Source organism: Rhincodon typus, chromosome 4 (assembly GCF_021869965.1).
Source record: "Rhincodon typus isolate 14 chromosome 4, sRhiTyp1.1, whole genome shotgun sequence".
NCBI classification, from domain to species: Eukaryota; Metazoa; Chordata; class Chondrichthyes; order Orectolobiformes; family Rhincodontidae; genus Rhincodon; species Rhincodon typus.
The window spans coordinates 1,067,252-1,091,039 of NC_063335.1; the positions used below are offsets into that span (position 1 = coordinate 1,067,252).

The following is a 23,788-nucleotide window of genomic DNA, read 5'->3' on the forward strand; positions in this document are numbered from 1 at the left end:
GGGTCCAGCGTCTGCTGCTTTCTAGGGAAGAGAATTCCAGACACCGAGGTCGGATTCTCTGATTCATTGTCTAAGTGTAGGAGCAGACATTTTCAGTGGCAACTAAAATGTTATCCCCACAGTAGAAGAAACTTTCTGAATCAAGCTCCAATCAGCTTGGTAAAAGACCAGTGAGCTTCTTGGCCAATTACAGGCTTTAACAACAAGGTCCTACATTGCTAGGGATGTTGGCTATCAGAGGCCAGCAGCTTCTGGGTCCTATAGTTCGAGGCCTAACCTCTATAATGGGAAAGGAAGTTTTTTTCCTTTGCTAAGTGCAAGATGGGTGTCCTGCGGGGGTGGGGGAGTTGGAGGCAAGGATAATAGTAAAACAATGGATGATCATCAGTGGTTCGCACTGCTGCCTCACAGCACCAGGGACCTATGTTCTGTTCCACTCTCCTGAAACTGTCTGTGTGGAGTTTGCACATTCTCCCAGTGTCTGCATGGTTTTCCTCCAGGCGCTCCGGTTTCCTCTCACAGTCCAAAGATGTGCAGGTTAGGTGGATTGGCCATGTTAAGTTGCCTACATAGTCCAGGGATGTGCAGGCTGGGTGGATTAGCCATGGGAAATGCAGGGTTGCAGGAATAGGGTAAGGTGGAAGGTCGGTATTGATTTGATGGGCCGAATGGCCTGCTTCACGCTGTAGGGATTTTATGATTCCATCTCAATGCCCCCTCCCCCGTGCCCCACCCCTCCTGTACCTGACTTGCCCCAAATTGGAGTAAATAGAGATCATTCCCCACAAACCAATCAGGCTGGCAGGTGTTACAATCAAATGGTGAAGCGCACAGGAAACTGAACCCCACTGTTCATGGAATAATACCAAATGTTAAAGTTGCCCAGCACCCCATTTTCCTACCTTTCATACCAATGTTAATAGAAGGCATGGGCCAGGCTTCTGTACTAACTGTAGCTGGGAAAAGGTTGGTATATATGCTGAAGCTGAGGTGGGGGAGAGGGGAGAAGTAAAGGACACAGGCAGAGATGGAACCCAGAGAAAGAGAGAGAGCAGCAGACAATTGGGCAGACAAAGGAAAGGATAATGGTCAGCCTGGGAGAATCAAGAGCTGCTAATGGGGACATTAGCTGACAATGGGTTGATTGTGGAGGCAGGCGATATGACAACAAGTCCTGGTGTGTGGGGATTGGCTAATGACATGGGAACAGTGGCTCATGCCCTAAAATGATTGAGCTCAATGTTGAGTCCAAAAGGCTGCAGGGTCCTTGTAGGAGCAAGGTATAGAGCTGGATGAACACAGCAGGCCAAGCAGCATCAGAGGAAGAGGCTTCGCAGTGGGGTTAAAATTGTTTCAGAGATAGTAGGAACTGCAGATGCTGGACTTGTAGTGATTGGAACAAGAGCCAGGTGGATCTCATTTATTATGAGAACCTTGATTGAGGTTGTTAACTTGGGCAATCTGGGAGCTCAGTCTGACAGATGTACACAGGAGATTCAGAGAGTCTCTTCATTCTCAGGACTGAATCTGAGCTGGCTGGTCACAGCCTATGTACTGTGCACGTGTAAATAAAGGGTGACTTGGTGATGGGATACCGGCCTCCTTGGAGTTATTTCAGGCCCAAGCAAGAAATGAGTTTTTCCAGCTTGCGCTGAGCTGGAGCCCTGCAGCAAACCCAAGGCAGAGATGTTGGTTACAGAACATGTGTTGAAGTGGCAGGCAACAGGAGGCTCAGGGTCATTTTTGTTTATAGAGTGTGTTCAGTTGTCTTTCTCTGGAAGGTTCCACTGGTTTATCAAAAGTACAAAGTGACTGAATGTGACGAAATGTCTCTGATTTATCAATTTAAACATTGTAGCTTCCAGCAACTGCTGCAGGTTTTCTTCAAGTTTAAACTCAGGGAACAGGCAGCTTCTGCTGACACGAACAATAGTACACCTTTCTTTAATCTTCCTATTTCTGTTTGTCTGTGTCTCTGTAACTTGTTCCCAGTTCCAGCCTGCTCAGTTAGGCAAGACCAGTCAACTTCAGGTGTAAACAGCTCTCTGGCTTCTGTTTAGTAATTGGGCCAGTGACAGGATGATACCCTTCAATGGTCTTAATTGACAACTTTGGCCCTTAACTTCTGGTGAGGCAAGAAAATCTCCAACAGACCTACTCGTGCCTTTTTAGTTTTTACGGCTGTGGCAGAAAGCTGGTGAGTATCTCCATAGAACCAGTTTCTTTTTAGTCACTAATGGGATGTGGCTGTCTCTGGCTGATCAGCATTTATTGCCTATCCCTAGCTGCCCTGGAGAAGGTACTGGTGAGCTGCTGCAGTCCTCATGCTGGCCGACAATACCCCTAGCAAGTGAATTCCAAGATTTTGACGAAGGAACGGCAGTATATTTCCAAGTTAAGATGCTGAGTGACTTGGAGTGAAACTTGGAGGTTGTGTTCCCATGTCTCTGCTGCCTTTGTCTTTCTAGCTGGAAACGGTCGTGGGTTTGGAAGGTGCTGTCTAACAATCTTTAGTGAATTCCTGCAGTGCACATTGTGGATAGTATACACTGCTGCTCCTGAGGTGGTGGAAGGAGTTCTTACATGTGAATGTAGTGCCAGTCAAGCAGGCTGCTTTGTCCTGGCTGGTGTCAAACCTCTTGAGTGTTGTTGGAGCTGCACCCATCCAGACAGGTGGGGAGTATTCCATTACACTCCTGACTTGTGCCTTCTAAATGTGGACAGGCTTTGGGACTGAGGAGATGAGTAACTCACCGCAGTATTCCTAGACTCAGACCTGCTCTTGTAGCCACTGTGTTGACGTGACAATTCCAGTTGAGTTTCTGGTCAACTGTAACCCCAAGCACATTAATAGTAGGGGATTCAGTAGTTGTAACATTATTGGATGTCAAGGGGCAGTGGTTAGAATATCTCATTGGAGGCGGTTATTGCCTGGCATTTGTGTAGTACTAAATGCTCAATTTTGTGCCCTTCTCACCATCTCCAGGGAGTGGCTAATTGCTTCCCAAGTCTCCAATACAGGTCGCGAACTTTCAAGTTTCTAACACAGAGCCTGGGCTGACAACTTGTAGTTTGTGTACAACACCATAGATCTTATCACAGTCTCGAAGAATTTGAGAGGATTGTGGAACATCATCCTGCATCTTCCAACAACTTTGTTTTTGTTCCTGATTTATAGGATCCGCAGTTCTTTTGGCTTTTATCCTCGTCATCTTGTTCCATACTAGCTGTACAAGCCCTTGGGCTAGTATTAATAATCAGGCTGCATTATTTAACATGGAATTGCAGTAACACAGAAAGGTCTGTAGTCACATGTGTCTACACTCACCAGGAGCTCCACACATAATAACTGAATCAGTAGTACAACTCCCTTACAACTTTCCTTCCTTGTATCTGGTATAAATGTCTCCTTGAGATTTATTTTATATTTGAATATATTTAGCCTGATATCAACATCCATTGCATTCATTCTTGCTTTTATTTGGGACTTTTCCTGGGGAAGGCCTTCTCAATGTTGTGCTTCCTTAGTTCAGCTATGCTATACAAATGCAAGTGTTTGTACAGTTAATGGTTCTCAGCCCTCTCATCATGCTGTGCTACTGAAAGATTTCATGCTTCATATTTAGCCTCAGTTGGTATCTTTTCCCCTCTGTCTCTGCTATTTTTTAAATTATTTTTTCCACTCTGGACTACCAACATTGCTGATTACAAATAACTAGTATTGTGTCCTGGTAGAGGTATGAAATCAGTTAATTGCTAGACAACAAACATTCTCATTCTGATGTGTTGTTCTGTTTCAGGTGAGAGTTGGAGCACATCGGTGTGTCGTTGAAAATAGCACAGAGAGTGAACTTTTATGTCAGATAGATCCTGAGGGAGTGATGGATATTGGCATTGCAGTTCTGGTGTCTGTGACCATCCAGAACCTTGGCACTGCTATCAATACTTTAACTGATGAACTGAGTCGTCGTTTTGTGCTGCTTCCTCACATTGACGCTGTTAACCCCAATGTTGGGTCCACAATGGGAAAGACCAGAGTAACCATCACTGGGTCAGGCTTTGGAGCTGACCTGGGTGCTGTCACGGTCCAGTTAGCCAATGTGTTTTGCATGCTGGTTTCTGGAAACTACACACATGTCATCTGTGACTCTTCAGCTTCTATTGTCTCCATTGGGATTGTCACACTTTCTATTCATGGCATCCCAGCTGTGTGTAGTGGGGCCTGTGACTATTCCTATGCAGAGAATGCAGCACCAATCCTACTGAATGTATCTTCTATGTTTCTGACCACAGTTTACACACAGCTCACTATAAGTGGCAGTGGATTTGGGAACCGTGTGGATGAGGCTTTCATTCTTATAGGAGATGCCAGTTTTGTTCCAAGTGATGTTTCAGACAGCAGTATGAACTGCACAGTAGGCCCCGTACCTGTTGGCAAGCACACACTCAGGGTTTTAACATTAAATAAAGGTCTGTCACTTAGAGGGATTCCCATCACCAATGCTGCCAGAGCCTCCCTCTCTCCAGCATCGGGAGGTATTCATGGTGGGACCACATTGTTAATAACAGGAAATGGTTTTGTCCAGGATGAAACCATAGTGACAGTTCACAGATCTCCATGTCACCTTCTTTCAGTCACTCCGGGGGAAGTTAAGTGCATCGTTCCAGCTGGTCCCCCAGGCACTGTCGATGTAAAGACTATTGTTCATTCTACAATGTATCCTGTCCTTAGATTTACCTACAACCAAACAAAGACTCCGAAAATTCTAGCCGTGTCTCCGGCAACAGGTAAGTAGTTGTAGGAACTTGATCTCCTGATATGTTTCTGAAGTACAGCCCTAATCCTAAAGCTGAGGGTGTTTCTAAAACCCATACTAACACACGCCCTAGCAATTTCACTTCCTCTAAAACAAAACACTCCTTCTAATACACATTGTCCTTCTAACATGAACACTCCCTCTTTCACCAACACGCACTATTATAAGCAGTCCCTCTAACATGAACACTCTCTAACACTAACACTCCTTCTCACATGAACTCTCCCAGTAACACAAACACATCCTCTGACATGAACTCTCCCTCAAACATAAACACTCCTGCTCACACTAAGATTGCACTTAGTTCTTCTACTTCAGATCCCTGCGTGCAGGCCTGAAACAGGACCACCATCTCAACACTGGGCTGAGCAAGGAGTCAGGTCTCAATTCCACCCCAGTCAGAATAGGAGTAAGCCCCATGCTGTTGGCAGAAATCTGATCCACACCAGCCATCCAGCTGATTGAACCAACTGGTGAGCCAGAAGCACAACTGCAACTCTGAGTTGCTGTGGCAACATGGACATTTGCACACATGGTATAAGTTGGAGCAATGGGTGGTGAGGGCAAAAGTTGCAATTCCTTACTGTACCACGAACTCTGTCTTTAACATGGATTCTTGCCGGAACACCAGACCCTTGCTTTAATGCCACTCTAACATTAATGCATACTTTAACAGGAATGCTCTCATTAACAATTCCTTATAACGCGAATGTTCACTTTAACACAGATGCACCACATCTTTGTCAGAGGGAGGTCATGCCTAACACGTCTTGTGGAGGTTCTTAAGGAGGTGACCAAGTGTTTGGATGAGGGTAGAGCAGTTGTTGTAGTTTACATCGATTTCAGCAAGGTCTTCAACAAGATCCCACATAGAAAACTGATAAAGAAGGTAAAAGCTCACGGGATGAAGATAACTTGGCATATTAGATCCAAAATTGACTTAGTGACAGGAGAAAGATGGGAGAGGTCGAAGGCTGTTTGTGTAACTGAAGCCCTGTGTGCAGTGGCTTAGCACAGGGATTGCTGCTGGGTCCCTTATTCTTTGTGATACCCATAAATGATGTAGATGAGAATGTGGGGTGTAGGGAGGAGATAGTAGGTAAATTTCCTGATGACACAAAGATTGTCCAGGTGGTTGACAGTAAGGAGGAAGTTGTTAGTTTATATGAGGTTATAAACAGAATGGTCAGCTCGGCTGATTAGTGGCAACTGGAATTTAACCCTGATAATTGTGAGGTGGTGCACTTTCCTAGAAGGAATAAGACAAGGGAGTACTCAATAAATGGCAAGAAGCTAGGAAGCTCAGAGGAACAGAGGGTTCTTGGGACTCTTGTCCACAAGTCCCTGAAGGTGATGGGACAGATTAACAGTATGAGATTGTTAACTTGCTCACCGAGCAAGCCAGCTCAGCGAGCAAGTTAACAACCTCACCCATAACCCGAGTTACAAATCTTTCCTAAAACTTAAAGGGTTAACAGTACAGTTAAGAAGCCACATGGGCACTTATGTGATTGATTGATTGACTTGATTTACTGAAATACAGTGAAAAGCTTTGTTTACGAGTGATACAGGCAGATCACAGCAAGCAAAGTGTGTACAGATCAAAAAGACTTAGAGATTTACAGGCTACATTGCAGGTTACATTATTTGAGGCTAGAGTCTAGAGGCATAGTTTATAAGAGCATGGAAGTTATGTTGGAGCTGCACAGAACTTTGGTTCAGCCACAGCTGGAGTACCTTATGTCGTTCTGGTCACCATATATAGGAAGGATGTGATTGTGCTAGAAGTGATGAAACAGAGATTCACTGGGATGACTGTGATGGAGCACTTTAGCCAGGAGGAGACACTAGATAAGCTTGGGTTGTTTTATTTGGAGAAGAAAAGGTTGATGGGGGATATGATTAAGGTATGTAAGATTATCAGGGGCATGGACAGGATTAATAGAAAGCACTTGTACCTTTTAGTCGCTGGGTCAATAACAAGGGGGTATAATTTTAAAGTGAAAGGGAGAAGGATTAGACGGGATTTAAGGAAAACTGTTTTCACTCGGAGGCTATTGGGGATATAAAATGCACTATCTGGGAGGGTAGTTGAGGCAGGACACCTCACAGCCTTTTAAAAATACTTGAATGAACACTTGACATGTCATAACATTTAAGGCTATGGGCCTAGCGGAGGAAGGTGGGACTAACGTAGGTAAATGTTTGGTGGTACAATGGCTGGGGGGCCTCTTCTGTACTGTTCGATACCATGTTTCCCTTTAGCATGGACACTGTCTTTCACACAGACACTGCCTGCTGCAAGCAGTCAAAGGGACAGGTTGTTTGATATGATCTGACAGTCCAGGAGTTGTTCAATCTACATTCTTGGCACCATATTGTTAATGAAACTCAAAACTTATTACTCATTTCTCAAATAATCCTGACTATGCTAAAAATAAGACTGGAAACCAATTATGAACTCTGGCTCACATGTCATTCATTTGTATATGCTGAAAGCTATACATATTCACACATAAGACCCTATCCTTTATAGGAAAAAGCATTTGTTCATACATTGCACCTTTATCATTGTGGAAAAGGTTATGGACACTACCAGTCCCTGCTACAAAAGCCAAGGCAATAGTCTGACCAAACACAGCCTGCCTACCTGGCCTCAGTTAAATCAGCTAAGATTAACAGTTAAGATAGCCTGCTGTAACACCATGCCAGTGATGGTCCAGCCAATCAGCATCCTCTTCTCATTCCATATAAATTGATGTTCCCTTTCTAAATTTGGTTTCTTGCTTGTCAGTCGTGATGAGTACCTGGTGAAAAGCTTCAATTTTGAGTCTCTTTCAACAATATTTGAGTTCTGTACTACCAAGCAATTACCTGTGCAAGAGGCTAGATTTGGAGGAGTGTAAATATCTTAAAGGACTCTAGGAATGGCAAAATAATTAAATAGAATTTGCACCACCGAAATTGGCCATCCAACCCAACTGGTCAGTAAACTCCACACAAGTCTCCTCACAACCAATTCCATCTCATCCCATTAGCATTTTTTAATTCCACTATTTTCTCTCTCATACATCAACAGTCTAAAGATATACAGAATTCTTTCCCCCTTGTTTTTAGGTGTAAGCGAATCAACAGTCACCATCGTTGGGTCAGGATTTGGATCTGCTGCCACTGATATCACTGTCTTCATAGACAATGTCTTGTGTAATGTGATCTTAATGAATGAAAGCTGTGTTCAGTGCATTGTGGGGCATCATGCTGGTGGCATATTCCCAATATTTCTGAAAAACAAGAGGTGGGGATATGCATCGACTGATTTCTCCTTTCAGTACGAACTCAATATAACCAGTATCTTTCCAACTGAAGGCAAGTATAGAGTTACAATTCTCTCTTCACATTTCCTTTGTACCTTCATGGAGACAAGAAAACAATTGGATTGAAATGGTTCAGTGTGGAAGGATACAGTAGTGTTGTTTTGTTCCAAGGCTAATAACACATGGAGGCTGGGTTGAGTCCCTGTGCAATCAGAAAGTCAACTTTCAGTTTAACGAATTTATTCGTATAAAGCTCTCTCACTGAGAGTGATCATGAAGCTGTCGAGTTGAAATACTTCTGATTTGATTCCTCAATATGCTTTAGGAAAGGAAATCAGTTCTCCTCACCCAGTCTGGACCTATTTGTGACTCATTCCTCATCAATGTGCTCGACTTCAGACTGTGCTCAGATTTGTTCTCACAAGTCACTCAGTCGAGAGAAATTTAGGAACAGGTCATAAATGCTGTCCTTGCCAATAATGCCCATGCCCTGACAATGAAAAAAAAAACTAATGAAGTATTTTAATGAATCAATATGTAAATTAACTCTGAGAGACATCTACAAGAGTGTTGTTTTGATCCTTAGTCTGTTATTTTTGCTGATCTCACTTGGAACAGAATGCCATGTTTCATCTTGATGGCCTTGTTCTGTGGAGAGAAGCTTCACATTCACAGCCTTTGTTTGAATTAATTAAAGTGACAGTAATAGACTCCCAGGATCTAGGGACATTGAAATTCATATTATAATCACAAACTTACCCGTGTTAATTACGTTTTAGTTTTTTTTCTCTCTCTCATACACAGGAAGCTTTGGTGGTGGCACATTACTGACAATAAGGGGCATTGGATTTGACCAACAAAAATCCCAAGTGTTTGTGTGTCATAATGAATGCAAGAAGGTGCCATCAGCCTCCACTTCCAGAAATCTCTACTGTCAGGTGCCTCTGCATAATGGTGAGTATCAGTCAATAATTGTAGTTGATTTCTTATTGTGACATGAGGAGACAGACCATGAGAAATAGGCTTTATCACTGAAGGCGGATCGCCCTGCTCCTTTAACCCTTTTGGTAACAGCCTCCATGCTAGGGTGGGCAACTATGATTGGACACACAAATGGAGACTTCATCGCGATTTCTCAAGTCCATTTCTTCACCTCAACATTCTTGCTATTGATTGTTGTAGTGGCCATCCTCTCAGCAAGCTGATTTCTAACACCCAATTAGCTATTGAAGAGAAGTTTCCAAATGATTGGAAGTTTCTCAACTCTCATTTTGCCAATATTTTCAGAAATAATAAATATAAGAATAAAAAAAATGAAAACAAAATCACAGCAGGCAGAATCTTACCAGGTTCTGAGCGATGTGGTCTATGGTGAGATGAGTGGCAGATTTAGGCGAGATGTTCAGCAAGGCCCATTTCAACATCAAGATCATCCAATTGCATCTTGCACTCTTTTCTCGAGCAGTATGGCAAGCTTCTCACTAGGCAGCAGGGAATTCCCCATTGATGCTCATTATTGCTTGTTAAACAGCTTGTTAACAGCCAACTCTCCATGGGTTGTGATCTTACGAAACTCATCATACAAACTAGCCAATAGACAACATGACATAGAAGCCAGAGCAGGTTCTTGGCGGGTTGATGTCGAAATGTTTCAACTCTTCACTTGCTTTAAAAGACCTCTATGTTAGACACTGGGCACCAAACTCTTGGGCACGTTCCATGGGCCAGCCGTATAACCCCCACATCCATGGACATTGGCATCTACAGCCCCTGTGAGCATATACCATCATGGTATATCTCTAATCTACTCATAGGATATTTCTGTACATCAGAGCTGCATCTTGGGCTGCATCAGCAATTATCACAATAATATTGCAGCAAGGACTTTGTGCTGAGGTAAAAACATCCAACTGGACCAGACTGCATTCCTGCGCTCTTTGCTGCTGTCACAGTACTCATTCCCTTTGACCCTACCTGGATACTCTCAGTATCCCTGCCATGTACTGCCTTGCCCTCTTTTTTGTGCTTTGTCTTCTCAGCCAGGAGTACCAGGTTCATTTAGCACAGACACAAAGCCAGGAAGCTTGTTGTGGTCATCAGTTCAGACATGGGGTGGGACACAGTAAGGACAGCCTCCAGTACTAGTCCAGGCCCTGTTCAGGACCATCAGAGTAATGATCCTCAGCTGATAATGGGTAAGGGTCCGAAAGATGGGCAGCACACCACCCGTCTTGAGCTTTCCTGCCTATTTTGGGTTGGTTTGCTCTTGGAAGTATAGAAAGCAGCAAATATTCTGGAAGATGAAAGTGGGAGGTGCATCTATTACTGTTGGTACAGGAGGAGCAGTGTCACAAACGAGTGAGTAGGCATTGCAGAGGGCTCAAAGGGTGAGTGGTACTTCAGATTGGGTGGATGAAAGTGCGTGGAGAAATATTATAGGCAATAGTAAGAAAGTAGAGCATGATCCTTGGTGAGAGGTGAGCCCAGTAGAGGAGATAGAGTGAGTGTGATGTCGCAGAAAGAAATGGTGACACTTACATTGGCAGAGCGGAGAAGGACATTGACCTTCTTCCTCTGGTACTGGGCACTCCTCCAGATGGCTGAGACTGGAGGAACCTTGGTGGAAGCCTTGGGCTGACATATTATCGTGTTGTAGCCTGCATTATTAGTGCTGGGGAAGAAGAAGTCCTGTATTTGCACTACTCCATCCAACAGGACCTCCAGGTCGCTGACGGCAATGCTGGATGCCAATTTTCTTCTGTCTGTCGTGTCCGGGGCAAATACCAGGAATTGTGCAGCGCAGCTCTGGATTGCCATTGCTTGTCTGGGTGCAAAAAATAGGTTTTTAAATATGGTTCCAAAGCTACAGATGCAGGTGAATTCTGGGATCTCTGGCACACGGTGAGTTGCTCCAGGAATGGTGTATGATAGATGTGATGGAAGTCTGATATAGTTCTCGCCTTAAGAACTCAAATGCCAATTAATGAGATGGGTTTGGTGAGCAATGGCAAATAAAAAATATTAGGCCTTACAGCATGAATCATCTCACCAAATTTGATGCAACTCACAGTTTGTCACAAAATGTTAAGATTCTGCCCAACATTTTGAATGATTTTCCCCTAATTGCTCATGGCTGATGGTCAGAGAATAATCTTGCAATTCTCGATGATAGCAACCCTTGTCTGTGGAGGAGATATGAAAATCAGATCATACCAAAATATTGCAGCTGCTGGAAATCTGAAACAAATGCAGAGAATGCTGGAGAAATTCAGCAGGTCTGGCAGCATCTGTGGAAAGAGAAACAATTAATGTTTTGAGTTCAGTATGACTCATCTTAAGAGTTATGTTAAAGTTTTTAATTGCAGTAAGGCAAATTTTTATGGTATGAGACAATAACTTTCAAAAGTTGGTTGGAATAGACTTCACAGGTAAAAGGACGTCTGACAAGTGGTAGGCATTTAAAAGTGTGATGACGAGAGTTCAGAGGCATTTTTTTCCTGTTAGAGTGAAGGATAAGGCTGGTAAAATTAAGGAACAATGGATGAATAAAGATAATGTGGTACTAGTCAAGAATAAAAGAGAATCTTAGTTAAGATATGGACAACTTGGTTCAATTGAATCTCTTAATCAATATAAAGAGTGTAAGGACATTCTGAGGAGAGAAATCAGGAAGGTAAAGAGGGGATATGAGATAGCATTGGCAGATAAGGTTAGGGATAATCCAAAGAGGTTCTACAAGTACATTAAGAGCAAGAGGGTAACTAGAGAGAGGGTAGGGCCTCTTAAAGATCAGGAGATGGGACAGATACTAAATTAATATTTTGTGTCAGTTTTTACTGGGGAGAAATAAATGGAGTCTAGAGAATGCAGAGAAATAAACTTTAATGTTTTAAAAACAGTTCACATTACAGAAGAGGAGGCTTGGGGTGTTTTGGAGAATATAAAGGTGGATAAATCTCGGGACCTGATCTAATGTATCCCAGAACATTGTGGGAAGTAAGGGAGGAAATTACAACACACCTTGCAGAAATATTTGCATCATCTATAACTACAGGTGAGGTGCCTGATGACTGGAGGGTGGTTCAATGCACCTCTGTTTAAGAAAGATTGTAAGGAGAACCCAGGGAACTATAGACCTGTGAGTCTGTCTTTGATTGTGGGTAAATTGTTGGAAGGGATTATAAAGGATAGGATTTATGGACATTTAATGAGGCAAAAATCGATTAGGGATAGTCAGCGTGGTTTTGTGCAAGGAAATTCATGTCTCGCAAACTTGGTGGAGTTTTTTGAGGAAGTTACCAAAAAGCTTGATGATGGCAGAGCAGTAGATATTGTTTATTTGGATTTTAGTAAAGCCTTTGACAATGTTCCACATGGTAGACTAATTAGTAAAGTTAGGTCACATGGATTCAGGGTGAGCTTAACAATTAGATATGGAATTGGCTTAATGGCAGGAGACAGTGAGTAATGATGAAGGGTTGCTTTTCAGACTGGAGGCTTGTGACCAGCGGTATTCCACAGGGATCGGTTCTGGGTCCTCTTTTGTTTGTCATCTATATAAATGATTTGGTGAGAATATAGAAGGCATGGTTAGTAAGTTTGCGGATGACACCAAAATTGGTGACATAGTTGACAGTGAAGAAAGTTTTCTAATATTAAGGAGGGATCTTGATCAAATGGGTCAATGGGCTGTAAAATGGCAGATGGGGTTCAAGCTGGATAAATGTGAGGCATTGCATTTTGATACAACAAACAAGGGTAGGGCTTATACAATTAATGATAGGGTCTTCGGTAGTATTGTAGAACAGAGGGTTCTAGAGATGTAGGTATATAATTCTTTGAAGTTTGCATCACATATAGACAGGTTGGTTAAAAAGGTGTTTGGCACACTTTCCTTCATTGCTCAGTCCTTTGAGTATAGGAATTGGGAAGTCGTGTTAAGGTTGTACAGGACATTGGTGAGGCCTCTTCTAGAATACTGTGTCCAGTTCTGGTCACCAGTTATAGGAAGCATATTATCAGGCTGGAGAAAGTTCAGAAGACATTTACCAAGATGTTGCCCCATATGAAAGGTTTGAGTTAAAAGAAAGGCTGGATAGGCTGGGACTTTTTTCACTGGAACATGGGAGTTTGAGAGGCAACCTGATAGAAGTTTATAAAATAATGAGAGGTATAGATAGATTTAATGGTAGTCATCTTTGCCCTAGGATAGGGGATTTCAAGGCTAGGGGGCACATTTTTAAGGTGAGAGGAGAGAGATTTAAAAAAAGACATGAGGCAAATTTTTTACACAGAGCGGGTTCGTGTGTGGAATGAACTTCCAGAGGAAGTGGTGGATGCGGGTACAATTACAACGTTTAAAAGACATTTGGATAAGTACATGAATAGGAAAGGTTTGGACGGATTTGGGCCAGGAGCAGGCAGGTGGACTAGTTTAGTTTGGAATTATACTCAGCATGGACTGGTTGGACCGGAGGCTCTGTTTCCGTGCTGTATGACTGTATGACTCAATAACTGCATTTTTAATTCAAAGATATGCAAGAGGCCAGACTTGCAGGAGCACAATGACCTTACAGGGTAGTAGGGCTAATTTGAAGAAGAGCAGGGGAGATCTCCCCATTGTCCTGGTCTACATTTACCCCTCATTCAACATACCTAAAGAAGTTTTTCTGATCATTATCAGCTTGTTGTTTGTGAGAGCTTGCGATGTGCAATTGACTGTTACATTTCTGACACTACAACATGTCAAAACAACTTGTCTGGCTGTGAAAAGTTTTGGGGCACCCTGAGATCATGAAAAGTGCTGCATGGTGCGGGTTCTTTCTTTGTGTTGGTATTCCGCATGGAACAAGCTTCATCCCAACACAGCAATTAAGAATGTGAGAAAATTCAGTCCCTTGATTTCCATCCCTCTTATGAGTGAATGAATTTAATTAGTTGACATTTCCGTAAACAAAGCTTCACATAATGGGGGCGTATTCTGGGAATTTGAGTCTCACTGTTTCCAATCCTGGTCCTAAAACTTAACCTCCCATCATATTGTTGGATCAGCGGAATACTTTTGTGAAAGAAAATGTGATGTAAGAATTACCAGCAGTTGCTGCCTTGGAAAGATGTGTACTTATCATTTTTAAACGTCCTTGCCCAGGTACCGAACCCCAGCTGGCGTGTGAAGTGGTTGTTGTAAACGGTAATGTTTCGAGCAAAGTGAGCAATGGCTTCACCTACTCTTTAGCTTTGATCTCTGTAATTGCAACTATTAGCCCCAGGAGAGGAGGAACTGGGGGAGGCACCAAGCTGACCATTACAGGGTCAGGTTTCAGGTGAGTTAAAATCTTCATCACGTTCACAGTAGCATGTACTACTAATTATAACAAACAAAAGCAGAGCTTTTTATATGAAATGCTCATAAGCATGGGGTGGAAATGGTGCAGGGTAATGTCAGTTAGCAAGTAATTGATTTCCCCAGGCTAGTACCCATGGGTACATGGCAGGTAGTGACATTCAAATTCAATCAATACCTAGAATTAAAAGCTAACCAAATGATGAGGATTGTCATCTGTCATAAAGCTTACTTGGTCTGGTCTGAGGCTCCAGATCCACAGCTTAACTGCCCTCAGTTCTATCAAACTGCCACAAAACCCTAAGTAAGGGAATGAAACTGAACAGACCACCCAACATTGATTTAGGCTCAGGGAACAAAAACAGGAAACACATCCTCTGCAAAGTCCTCATTCTCAAAATATGAGGACTTGTGCAAAAATTGGGAAAGCTGTCCAACAGACTAGTCCAATCAAAGCTTGACGTTGTCATGCTCACTAAATCAACACACAACAGATAATGCTGCAGACATCCCTATACCTGCAAACATTCTGTCCCATTGACAGAACAGGCCTAGTAGAAGTGACAACATGGTGGTGTGCAGTTTTGAGTAAAGTCACTATAGTCTCAGAGGATCATAGGTCTGTTCTCTCATTAGAGAGAGATGAGTGGTAATGAGTTTAACCTGAGACTCACCACATCTCAGTCACCCCTCCCAGAACCCAATGGTTCCTCACTGAGGTGCATTTCCAACTTTCTGCCTGTTAGCTCAGTGTGTGCATTATTAGACTAATTGCTTAGACATAGCATTACACCTCCTTCCTCATGATCCCAGTTTGGAGCGATGCCAGACCACGGGTCAGAGTTATACTGCCAGCCGCATCACTTTCCAACCAAGGGAACAAGTGTCCTCCATCTACAACTTTAAGAAGTCAGTGAGAATTCAGGGGTATATTACAAAGGAGGAGATGGTGATGTAGGGATAATGTCACTAGACTAGTAATCCAAAGACCCAAGTTAATAGAACATAGAACATAGAACATAGAACAATACAGCACAGTACAGGCCCTTTGGCCCATGATATTGTGCCGAACTTTTACCCTAAACCTCAGGTCTATCTAACTCCACCCCTACTTTATATTATCATCCATATGCTTATCTAATAGCGTTTAAATGCCCCTAATGAGGCCGACTCGACTACCCTCTCTGGCAATGCATTCCATACCCCTACCACTCTCTGAGTAAAGAACCTACCTCTGACGTCTCCCCAATATCTACCTCCACTCACTTTAAAACTATGCCCCCTCGTAATAGCTACCTCCACCCTAGAAAAAGTCTCTGGCTGTCCACTCTATCGAATACTGTGGGGATAGATTCAGATCTCACCACAGCAAATGATGCAATTTAAATTCAATTGATAAATCTGCATTGTAGCTCAAGGTATGACCATGATGATAATCATTGTTTGTACTAGAAACCCAAGGGTCTACCAATATTCTTTAAGGAAGGAAACCTGCCGTCCTTACCTAGTCTGGCTAACATGTGACTCCAGACACTCAGCAATGTTGCTACTTTCTAATGACCTAAAAAACCCATTCTACTCAAGAACAACAAATGTTGGCCTTTCCAGTGACACCCACATTCCATTAATGACCAAAGGCAATAAAATTAAGTTTAGAAAAGTTTTCTGTATACACAATATACATTATTTGAGACATGACATACTGTGATTGCAGCTTGCATCAGGCAAAATAGGTGACTTTGGACCAAAACTGGCGATTTCCTCACTTCATGAGATAACAAGGTGCAGAGCTGAATGAACACAGCGGGCCAAGCAGCATCAGAGGAGCAGGAAAGCTGATGTTTCGGGCCTAGACCCTTCTTCAGGATTTCTGCTTGGCCCACTGTGTTCATCCAGCTCTGCACCTTGTTATCTCAGATTCTCCAGCATCTTCAGTTCCTACTATCTCTCCTCACTTCATATCAGGGTGTGTCATAGACTCATTGATGGAGATTAATCACTTATCATTACATCGGTGACTGCCTGGTTGGGAGAAGATAAACTAAGTTTAACCTAGTCTGTTTTCAGCTGACAATTCCCGTATTTGTATGCTTTCACAGATGGTTTGGAACCAAAGCAAAACTATTTCATATCAATGTAACATCTGTGGAAATCCTAACTCAACCAGTCCATGTTTTGTTCTTGTGATCCGGACAGGTTGTTTAAAAAATCCACACAACACTGGAAATATCTTAAGTAAATGTAAAAATGTATATATTCAAAAATGCCTCTAAAATCAAATACTACCACTTAGTGAATGAAAACAAAATGGATAAAGAATAGAGAGCTGTTTTAATGTATGCTGTTTGTATGCTGTCAAATACCTGGCGTCAGTGTACCTCTGGTGTAGAAAGGGTGCATGTTACTTGCCAGAAAGATTTAATTCTCTAACAATATCCTGTTTACCCTTTCAGTTCAGACATAAGTGAGAATAATGTGACTATAGCTGAAAGTCCCTGTGAGATCCAGTCTGTGAATGAAACCAACATTTTGTGTGTTACCAGCGCACATTTTCCATCACAACAAACTAAAGTCATTGTGAGCGTACAGGGAAATGGCATTGCCAAGCTGGTAAGAGAACTCATTTCCCCATGGTTTGAGATCTGGGTTGTTGGGGTTTGTCTTCTTGGGGCCAAAGTGTTGACATTTTAGTGCTGGGGATTGGAACTTGGGACATCAGTTAGATACAGCTGTGTAATACCTTCCTAAATTCCGGACCCAATTCCAGATGTGGGATTAATTCTAGGCAGAAGATAAGTCAACCTCCAAACTGGGGCTTGGGTTGCCAATCCTCTAGAATTGGCCTGGAACCTCCACTAATTGAGGTTTAAAGAGGTGGACATGGCTGACATTCTAATTAGAATTAGAATTAGCATTAGGTTTCATTATCATGTGTACTCAAGTACAGAAGTGCAGTGAAAAGTACATAAAGTCATCATTCTCTAATGCCATCAGAAGAAGAACTGGAGGAGCATTGAAAGAGTTTATGGGTTTATTTTCACATTTCCTTTGACTGCCAAGTTGGCAACCCTGTCGCATATGAAAATACGAAAAAGAGTAGGCAATGCTGAGGATGAAAGTGGTGAACAAAGAGATTCCTCCATTTACACTGAAATTACATTTGATTTTGAGTAAACCTGTCAAGTTGAGGGGTCAAATACATATAGGAACTGATTTTGCAAAAGGTATACCTATATTTTAGGAAATAGTAAAGGCCACTGAAACTGTCTGAATTCAACCAGAATGTTCTTTATTTCAGGACAATGCAGATTTCAACTACATTGATGTCTGGTCCTCACGTTACACATGGGGAGGTGACACACCTCCTGAGACAGGCTCACTTGTTGTTATCACCAAAGGGCAGACTGTACTCCTGGACCAAAGTACCCCTGTCCTGAAGACGCTTGTCCTTCAAGGTAATGACACTAAAAACCTCATTGACTGAGGAATCAGAGTATCACTGCACAACCCAGGGAGCATGGTCTGATGATGAGAAAGACTGCACTACACAGTGGATTCACATATTAGACACGTCTTTACACCATGAGTTAATGAAATAGTTACAGCACAAAAATAGGCCTTTTGGCCCATTGTTTCAATTGGACTGAAGTCTCCATTCTCATCCATTTGTGAAGGTCCTATATAAAAAGATTAATGAGCAGTTCAAACTGAAAGAATCCACAGACTCCCAGAGACAGCTGTTGATAATTGAAGTCATGGGTTTGGTTTGTATAAAACAAATGTTGTGTTCTGTTGTATATGAGACGGTTGGTTTTATTTCTAACTGCCCTTAAATATCCACTGTTTTGTACTGAACTCTGCAAAGTCAAAGTGTTGGCAGTGTCTACATGAGGTATGAGGTATGAGGTGTACATGAGGGAAAATGCAGAAGACATTAAAGCAGTTTTTCCAGGCTTGAAATGGACCCAATTAACATGTTCAGACATGTTATGACAAACCTCTGGAACAAGAGGCTGAACCAGAGTCTTCTGCCCAGAGTTAGGATCATTACCACTCCCCCACCTCTGGCTAATGGCCATGTGCTTTGCTAGCAGCTGTGTTGTCAACTCAGACAGCTTAACAGTTTTTTTTTAAATGGGTGAATGTCGAACCTGTGCTTCACCAACAGCTGCCTGCAGGATATGACTGATTTTTTCAAAGAGATGAGCAGGCGAGAGAGAGGGAGAGAGAGAGAGAGAGAGAGAGACAGAGAATTAACAGTCAAGTGGAGAGCTCCTGTTCATCCTGGGCTCATACAGAAGACAGTAAGCTTGCCTTGTGTTACTAGTCACGGGAAACTGTATGTGAGAGAAGGTAAGTCTCCAGCCACTTGCAGCAAGTGGTGATGAAATAAAGCACCAGTCCTTTACTTTAGAGCAGGAAGATTATGCTGGAACTGTATAAGGCACTGGTTATGCCACAGCTGGAGAGTTACATGCAGTTCTGGAATCCATATTATACGAGGGATACGTTAATACTGGAGAGGGGATTTGTACCCCCAAGATTGGCTGCAATGATTTATGCTGTACAGAGCAGAAGCTAGTCATAGAGTCAAATAGATCTACAACACTGAAAAATGCCCTTCAGTCTATTGTGTCCATGCTGGTCACAAACAACCACCTAATCCCATTTCCCACTTTAATTCATAGCTTTGTGTGCCTTGGCATCACAAGTGCACATCTAAATACTTTTTAAATGTTCTGAGGTTTTCTGTCTCTACCACTCTTACAGCCAGTGAGTTCTAGATTCCCACCACCCTCTGGGTAAAAAGGTTTTTCTTTTGTAAACCTCCTGCCCCTTACCTTAAATCTGTGCCCTAGTCATTGATTTGTCCACCAAGGGAAAATGTTTCTTCCTGTCTACCCCATCTGCAACCCCCTTAATTTTATACATCTCAATCATGTTCCGTCTCAATCTCCTCTGATCAAAGGACAACAACCCCAGTCTGCCCAATCTCTCTTCATAACTGAAACTCTCCAGCCCAAGCAACATCCTGGTAAATCTCCTCTACACCCTCTCCAGTGTCATCGCATCCCTCATAAAATACGGATTCCAGAACTGCACAAAGTTCTTCGCTTTAGCCTAACCAGTGTTTTATATAGTTCCAGCCTAACCTTCCTGCTCTAAACTTTATGCCTTAGCTAATAAAGGCAAGTATTCCATATTCCTATCTAATATTTTATCCACCTATCCTGATAGCTTAAGGGACTGGTGGACATGCACAACAATGTTCCTCTGATCCTCGGTGCTTCTCAGGGTCCTACCGTTTCTCATGTATTCCCTTACCTTCTTTGTCCTGCTCAAGTGCATCCCTTCACACTTTTCTGGATTAAATTCCTTTTGCCACTGATTAGCACATCTGACCAACCTGTCAATATCATCCTGTAATCTAATGTTATCCTCCTCACTGTTACTGCCGCACCAATTTTTGTATTATTTACAAACGTACTGATCTACCCTACCTCATTTAAGTGTAAATCATTCATATAAACCACAGACAGCAAGGACTGCGAAACTGACTCCTGTGGGACTCTACTGGATGCAAACCTCCACTCAGAAAAACTCCCCTCAACCATCTCCCTCTGCTTCCTGCTGCTCAGCCAGTTGTGGATCCAGTTAGCCATGGGCTCTTACCTTTGCTGTTGGTCATTCATGCACACCCTTATCAAAAGCCTTGCTGAGGTCCAAATGAGACTGTATCAAAAACATTGCCTGCATGTATGTGCCTGCTCATTTTCCTTGAAAAAAAAATCAGTCAAGTTGGTCAGACATGACCTTCCCTTAAAAAAAAAACCATGCTAACTGTACTTAATTAATACCCGCCTTTCCGAGTGCAGATTAATTCTGTCCATTAGAATTGCTTCCAATGCTTTCCCCACTATCCAAATTAGACAGACTGGCCTGTAGTTTCCTGGTTTATCCCTTTTTCCCTTAGAATAATCATACAACATTGGCTGTCCTCTAGTCCTCTGGCACCTCTCCTTGGCCAGAGAGGAATTGAAAACTTTTGCAAGTGCCCCTGCTGTTTCCTATGTGTTACACTAGTGAAAGCACAAAGCCAGAAATTACATTGACTTTACAGGCTATTCAGCTCAGCTACTCTGTGCCGGGTTTTATGCTCCACACAAACCTCCTCCCACTCTCTCTTCATCTCATATCCTTCAATTCATTTCAATCTCATGTGTTTAACCAGCTACACCTGAAATATATCAACACTATTTACCTCCACCACACTCCATGATCATGAGTCCCACTCTGGAAATGGTGGCCTCTGCAGAGGAAGATAGTGGGATGAGAAGATGCATGATTCTCCAGTCTATTTTGTCTGGACTCTCTTCTTGGTCAGCTAATCCTTTACTTTCAGCTCCATTCTTCCAAACAGTCTCCAGAGGTAAATAAGTTTCTCATGAGTTCCAATTTGGATTTATAAGTGACTTTTTTTTTTGGTGATGGGCCTTAGTTTTGGTCTTCCCCAGCATGTGGAAAATCTTGATGTAAGTCTACCCTTAATGATCTTAGAGATCTTCATCCAGTCAAATCTGAAGAAAACAGCCCCAGCCTATTCACTCTTATGTTCTTCATTCTGGAATCATTACATTACAGAAGTAGGCTCTTTGGCCCATCATGTTGATGCCAGCTGTGTGTAAGAACAGATCCACTTGTACCATGCCACTGCCATTTTCAGAGCTATTGGGAAAAAGCAATGTTATGGAACAAAAGATAAAAGGGAATGGCACTCTGCAAACTTTAGGAACATAAGAACTAGCAGGAGCAGGAGTGGGCAATTCAACCTAGTGAGCCTGCTATAATATTCAATAGGACTATAGCTGATCTTGCATTTTGTTCCATGACAGCCTTGTCATTTAATTTCTCCTGTCCTCTACCCTGTCCCAATTTTCTCTTTTTTTTTTATTCCAACCCCAAACCCAAATATCTCACAATAGTGTAAAATCATTCACATTTCTACCTTACTTCACTTCCAAAGAAAACTCCTATTGGACACACATCCTTAATTTGGTTTCTCTATCTACAGAGGCTGCCAGCCCTGCTGAATTTCTCCAGCATTTTCTGTAAGCACAGTCAACATTAGACAATATACAATATGCCTTCTGTCCCCAGGTGGAACCCTTCTGTTCGATGATGCTGACATTGAGCTTCAAACAGAAAACATTCTCGTCACGGATGGAGGAGTGTTCCAGGTAACAACACATTAAGACTGTATGGATCAGATCTTAGAAGGTTGTTTCTGGGTGTAAGTTGTGGGGATAAGTTTACCATGTGCCATTGAAAAGAAATGTGAATAAGTAATTGGAAAAGAGAAACAGCAAGATGTGAAGAAGGTGGGGTGGATAAACAGATGCTGGCCTCCTCTTGAGTTGTAGATTCTATGATTCCTTATTGGTGGAGGAACCATATGCAGCATAAGGGTGGTGTCAGCCTTCTGTCTCACCAGAGGATGGTGTGTGTCATGGTGGGGCTAAACATGTGCTTAGGAGCCCCACTCTGGGCATGGTGGTTTCTGTCACATTGTCTGCAGAGGAAGACAGTGGAATGAGGAGATGCATGATTCTTCAGCCTCTGTTTTGTCTGGACTCTCTTCTTGGTCAGCTAACGCTTTACTTTCAGCTCTATTCTTCCAAACGGTGTCCAGAGGCCACGGCCATCAGCTAATGTTCCCCAGTTGTCAGTTACCCCTGACTTTGTACCTATGCAAACAGTTACAAGAGGCTCATCAGGTTTCAACCCTACTTATCTGATATGGGTACACTGCTGATGCACACAGCAACAGATTTATTAAGGCAGTGGCTGAAATTTTTTTTTTTGCTGCATGTTTCTAGCCAAAGATAGAGGGATATTAGAATCTGGATCTCAGATGCATCATTTCCAGGATCTGATCCACATTCACAGACCCCACTTGACTGCAGATCAAAGATAGTAACTGCTTATTCCATGACTGTGTTCCAACCACAGACTGAAAACTCTGAGACTTGCAGCCAATATTGTCCCACACAGCCCTTCCTGTGGGTGTTATTCCCAGCAACAACCCTCACTTCCACTCTTCTCCGCACCCCCCCCAACATCAATAGCTTGGAGAAACAAAATCCTATTTTCCAGGTGAACTGTCCCCCACCAATAGCTGGGAATGATCAATCATTTGAAATTCCAGCACAGAGGTGGAAAAAATAAAGAAATCTCACTTTCCAGCTGTTTCATAAAATGATGGGTGCTGAGGGTTGTAATTTGGTTTTATAGGGAAGGATGTTGCATCTACTTGCTGTTTAAACTAGCTTTCAACCATTTCCCAGATTGGAACAGAGTCCGCTCCATTCAGGCACAAGGCAATAATCACACTGCATGGTCACCTCCGAGCAAAAGAACTGCCCCTGTATGGAGCCAAGACACTGGCAGTTCGAGAGGGAACCCTGGACCTTCATGGTAAGTTTTTGAGTGCAAACTGAAGTTCCCAAATAAAAGTCAAAAGACAAAAACTTGCATTTATGCAGCATCTTTAAGAACATAAATATGCACAGAACTGGACCATTTGGCCCTTCAAACTTGCCCCACCATTCAATAAAGTCATGGCTGATGCTCCCCAGGCTTCAATTTCTCTTTCATGCCCACTCCTCATAGCCCTCAACTCCCCAATATTTCAAAAATCTATCTACATCCTCTTGAAATACTTTCTAGCCTCCAACTTGTCTGGAACAGAATTCCAGACATTTACGATCCTCTAGGAGAAGAAATTCCTTCACATCCAGTTTTAAATGGGTATGCTGTTATTCCTCCATTGGCTGAGGTTACCATGTACAAATCTCCTTCTCAATCTCTTCCTCTCACCTGAGGTGTGGTGACCCTCAGATTAAATCACCACCAATTGTATCTCTCTAATGAGAGAAACCCTATGGTCCTCTAGGACAATGGTGACTTTATTTTACCTTCTTCTATAACTCTGTCCCCTAGTTTGAGATTTCCCCCACTAATGGAAACATCTTCTCAACTCAACATCCAACTTGTGAAGCTGTCTCAGACTCTTCAAAAGGATCAAGGAAAACCCTAAAGCTTTCTATAGGTATGTCAGGAATAAAAGAATGACTAGAGTAAGATTGGGGCCGGTCAAGGACAGTAGTGGGAAGTTGTGCGTGGAGTCCAAAGAGATAGGAGAGGTGCTAAATGATTATTTTTCGTCAGTATTCACGCAGGAAAAAGACAATGTAGTCGAGGAGAATGCTGAGATACAGTCTATTAGACTAGACGGGATTGAGGTTCATAAGGAG

The 23,788-nt window shown here is 42.6% G+C and overlaps 1 protein-coding gene across 1 annotated transcript in view; it reads left to right on the forward strand.

Annotated features, from left to right (window-relative positions):
- LOC109916098 (fibrocystin-L-like) overlaps positions 1 to 23,788 on the forward strand; it is a 209,492-nt gene that overhangs the window by 81,787 nt on the left and 103,917 nt on the right. Inside the window, exons 26-33 of the mRNA XM_048595603.1 lie at positions 3,801 to 4,788; positions 7,935 to 8,187; positions 8,940 to 9,085; positions 14,280 to 14,454; positions 16,928 to 17,084; positions 17,773 to 17,929; positions 21,633 to 21,712; positions 22,820 to 22,949. Coding sequence (XP_048451560.1) covers positions 3,801 to 4,788; positions 7,935 to 8,187; positions 8,940 to 9,085; positions 14,280 to 14,454; positions 16,928 to 17,084; positions 17,773 to 17,929; positions 21,633 to 21,712; positions 22,820 to 22,949 — 2,086 coding nt within the window. The remainder of the gene's footprint in view (positions 1 to 3,800; positions 4,789 to 7,934; positions 8,188 to 8,939; positions 9,086 to 14,279; positions 14,455 to 16,927; positions 17,085 to 17,772; positions 17,930 to 21,632; positions 21,713 to 22,819; positions 22,950 to 23,788) is intronic.